The sequence below is a fragment of the Gavialis gangeticus genome, unplaced genomic scaffold (genome assembly GCF_001723915.1).
Source record: "Gavialis gangeticus isolate Ggan-Ray unplaced genomic scaffold, GavGan_comp1, whole genome shotgun sequence".
NCBI lineage: Eukaryota > Metazoa > Chordata > Crocodylia > Gavialidae > Gavialis > Gavialis gangeticus.
The window spans coordinates 65,063,497-65,067,223 of NW_017729029.1; the positions used below are offsets into that span (position 1 = coordinate 65,063,497).

Below are 3,727 nucleotides of genomic sequence, written 5' to 3' on the forward strand. Positions count from 1 at the left end.
AGAGTGAGCCGGCTTTTGCTGTTTGAGCATGTCTTGGATTAAAAATTTGTAGGTCAAGTTTTTAGGTTCAAATTCACGTTAGAGTCATGAAGCAGAGATCATTTGTGAGTCTTGTCTTATTAATATCAGAGCAATTTCAGGAGAAAAAAAGGGTGAAACATGAAAACTGGTACTGATACGTTTGTGGAAGTAACTGTAATAGCATCATGTGTCTTTCTAACTTATAGTTGACCTGTTTTATTAAGCTGCTGAGCACACATTTTTCTTCTTCAGACTTACCAGACCAAGTCCTCAGAGTTTTCAAAGCAGATCAGCAAAGTCGTTACATTATGATTAGTAAGGACACGACGGCAAAGGAAGTGGTCATTCAGGCAATCCGGGAGTTTGCCCTCACTGCTACCCCTGATGCATATTCATTGTGTGAAGTGTCTGTCACTCCAGAAGGTGTAATCAAGCAAAGGAGGCTTCCAGATCAGCTGTCCAAGCTTGCTGATAGAATACAGCTAAGTGGCAGGTGAGACAATGCCTACTTATTTTATACAAACTGTGCTGCATCTGTGTCTGAACAGTTGTAACGTCATCTTTTTTTTTATTCTGCGAGTGTTTCAATTCAACTTCTTGCACTCTTTTAAGTGTGTTAGAGAGTATACTATTTGTGGTCTGTATACTTTTCACAAGTATGTGATGTCCTTATGAAGTCTCTTGTCATTTGAATTTTTTTATAGGTATTATCTGAAAAACAACATGGAGACAGAAACCCTGTGTTCAGATGAAGATGCTCAGGAGTTACTAAGGGAAAGCCAAATTTCTCTGTTGCAGCTTAGTACTGTGGAGGTGGCTACGCAGCTCTCCATGCGAAACTTTGAGTTGTTCCGTAATATTGAACCCACAGAATATATAGATGACCTATTTAAACTCAAATCTAAATCAGGATGTGCTAATCTGAAAAAGTTTGAAGAAGTAATAAACCAAGAAACATTCTGGGTAGCATCTGAGATTCTGAGAGAAACCAACCAGCTAAAAAGGATGAAGATCATTAAACATTTCATTAAGATAGCACTACACTGCAGGGAATGCAAAAACTTCAACTCCATGTTTGCAATCATCAGGTAAATGAGGGAAGGGTAGCTTTTACTGTGAATTCAGTCTGTTACTGGGGAGTTGTATATCAAGCAAAGCAAAGACTTGTATTAAACTGAAATGAATCCAGTTACAACTGTTAACATCAGTATTTTGCACAAGTCTGTAAAAATAGACTGAAATGGCATTCAAATTATTGTTGAAATATTATTTGGAACCCTACTACATTTATAAATATGGAGATTACTGTTATTGGGGTGTACAAACATTTTGTGTGACATGGGAGGAATTTGATGAAATAGCAAAGGTTTGGAGAAGGGCAAAGTCAGAGTTACAGCCTAATTTGAAAGAGAGAGCCCTGCCTTCCTCCCCCAAGAAAAAACTGTTTTGGGGGTATCAAGGGCTCCATGATTTTAAAAAGTGAGTAGAATTTGTCTTGCTAATCTGATGACCTACCTGACAGAAAGATAAAAAGGCAGAGTGATGAGTAGGAAGCATTTCCAGAGTTATAGGAATGTCTGGATATCGGTCTAGAGGTCTTTGTGTTTTTTCTATTCCACCCACACTGTCTTGATGAGCGTGGGCACTTTGTGTCTCTTGTAAAGTGCTGTTTAACCTCAACCTGTTTTCTGCTATAAGTTAAGGATGCTCAATGCCAGGAAAAGTGTCCAACATCTTGCATGTATTGAGTTTTCAATAAATGTTGTTGATTGTAATTTATCCTGAGCTGCTTAGTCTGCTGATGAAAGGACAGAAATTTCCAATGAGAAAGTATTGTATGTATATATACATAATAAAGCTGAAAAGGGCAATAGGAACAGTGGTTGTGTCCAGATGAGCACAGACATGTGGTATGTGGTGCTGCAGACCCATCTGTGGCACCAAACATGCAAGCATTCCCTGCACTGCTACCTTGCTGGTGGGGGAGGCGTTTCTTAAAAAAGCAGGGTGGTGCACATAGCAGCAGTGGACGCTGCCCAAAACCTGCCAGAGCCACTGGTAAGGCGGCTAGAGCTAGCACAGTTACTGGCCCTAGCCTCCCCTACCCCACCTGGAGTAACCTGCCATGCACCAGAGGCCACATGCTACAAGGTGTGTCACTGCTTCTTGTCCCCGGGGAAACAAACGTCTGTGCTCATGTGAACATGGCCAATGACTGCAGTTATCTGACTTAGAGTTTATTGTTGGTTATTCTCAGATTTGTGTTTCACTTACCTAAAATTCAGGTGGGTTATTTTTTTGTATAAAATGCCTTCAATTAAGATGATTTTGTTTAATATTTAAATTGCCACATTGACCCAAATCCAAGATGACCCCCCCAATAATTACATTCTATACACAGAAAAATTTATAAACTTGTTATAATTTTCCATATTTAGAATCTGATTATTGGAGGCTCATGTTAAATTCATCCCTACCACCACTGCCGTAGGGAAAGCAGTAGTAGGGGGCAGGTGGTGGTGGAGGGGAGACAGTGGGGGACAGGCTGTTTCTTCCTACCCCCCCTTTGTGTAGGCATTGGGGGAGACAGGGAGGAGGTGCAGGGTTGTGGGGGGAAGTGATGTGATGCAGGTGGAAGTGGAGGTGCAGGGGCCCAAGGCTACATGGGGGAGAGGCGGAGGCTGCAGAGGCAGTGAATGGCAAACAGCAGCTGTGCCTTTGACTCCAAACCAAGGTAGGGCCAGAGCCACAGCAGTTTCCTGCCCCAGCCCTACTGATTTGTACTTGGTTCCAAGAAAAGGGACTTCCCCCTCTACTAAATGGGGGGGGGGGCGGGGGAGCTCATCTTAGAACTGAGTAAATATTGTATAAATCAAATTAATTTAAAGTTGCATAGTGCACACTTAAAAAAAAAAAAAACGTAGCTCCTCTAAATATTTAAATACTTGCTCTTCAGAGTCTTTCAAGTTGAAAAACTAAAATATAAAACATCACAATAATAGAAGATAATTAAAATGCCACTAAAAAGGCTAATGGATGTTCAAAAGCAGCCTTCCTTCCCTCCCCTGCAAAAGCTTTTGTAAACACATGAGCCTCTTGTCCTGAAGACGAATGGATTTGAGTCCATTTGACTAGATGAAAAAACAAATTCCAGGGTTGAGGACCCTTGCTGATAATCTCTCAGCATCACTAAGAAATTTAAATCAAGAGTATAGTTCAGCCACCTCAGCTAACCTCCACTGGAGAGAGGCAGTGTGTCAGATAACTACCACTTGAACAGTGGAAGGTTTTATCAATCCATATACATTTTTCCCTTTACAGCTAGATGTGAATAGCTGGTCAGTATGGCCTCCGTACTACTGGTATAAAATACTCCATTTCTTAGCACCAAAAAGGCGGTGCTCCACCGCTTAGAATCCATTAGAACTATTCCATCCAGAGGTGACAATGATACTTGGACTACTGCAGCAAAGGAAAAAGTCGCAGAGCTTTCTCTAAATTCAAATTGCTTAAGTAAACAGGGATGCTTTATCTAGGAATCGGAAGCAACTGCATGTCCCAAATGTATTTAAAGACTTCTTTGGTAAAGGTTGGACACGGTCCCTGAATAGTGTGTGTGTGTGTGTGGGGGGGGTCCCTGAATAGTGTGTGTGTGGTCCCTGAATAGTGTGTGTGTGTGTGTGTGTGTGTGTGTGTGTGTGTGTGT

The 3,727-nt window shown here is 41.4% G+C and overlaps 1 protein-coding gene across 14 annotated transcripts in view; it reads left to right on the top strand.

Moving 5' to 3' along the window:
- RAPGEF2 (Rap guanine nucleotide exchange factor 2) overlaps nt 1–3,727 on the top strand; it is a 382,443-nt gene that overhangs the window by 352,853 nt on the left and 25,863 nt on the right. For all 14 annotated transcript variants that reach the window (XM_019521725.1, XM_019521731.1, XM_019521717.1 and 11 more), the window contains 2 exons: nt 274–514; nt 726–1,109. In XM_019521725.1, coding sequence (XP_019377270.1) covers nt 274–514; nt 726–1,109 — 625 coding nt within the window. The remainder of the gene's footprint in view (nt 1–273; nt 515–725; nt 1,110–3,727) is intronic.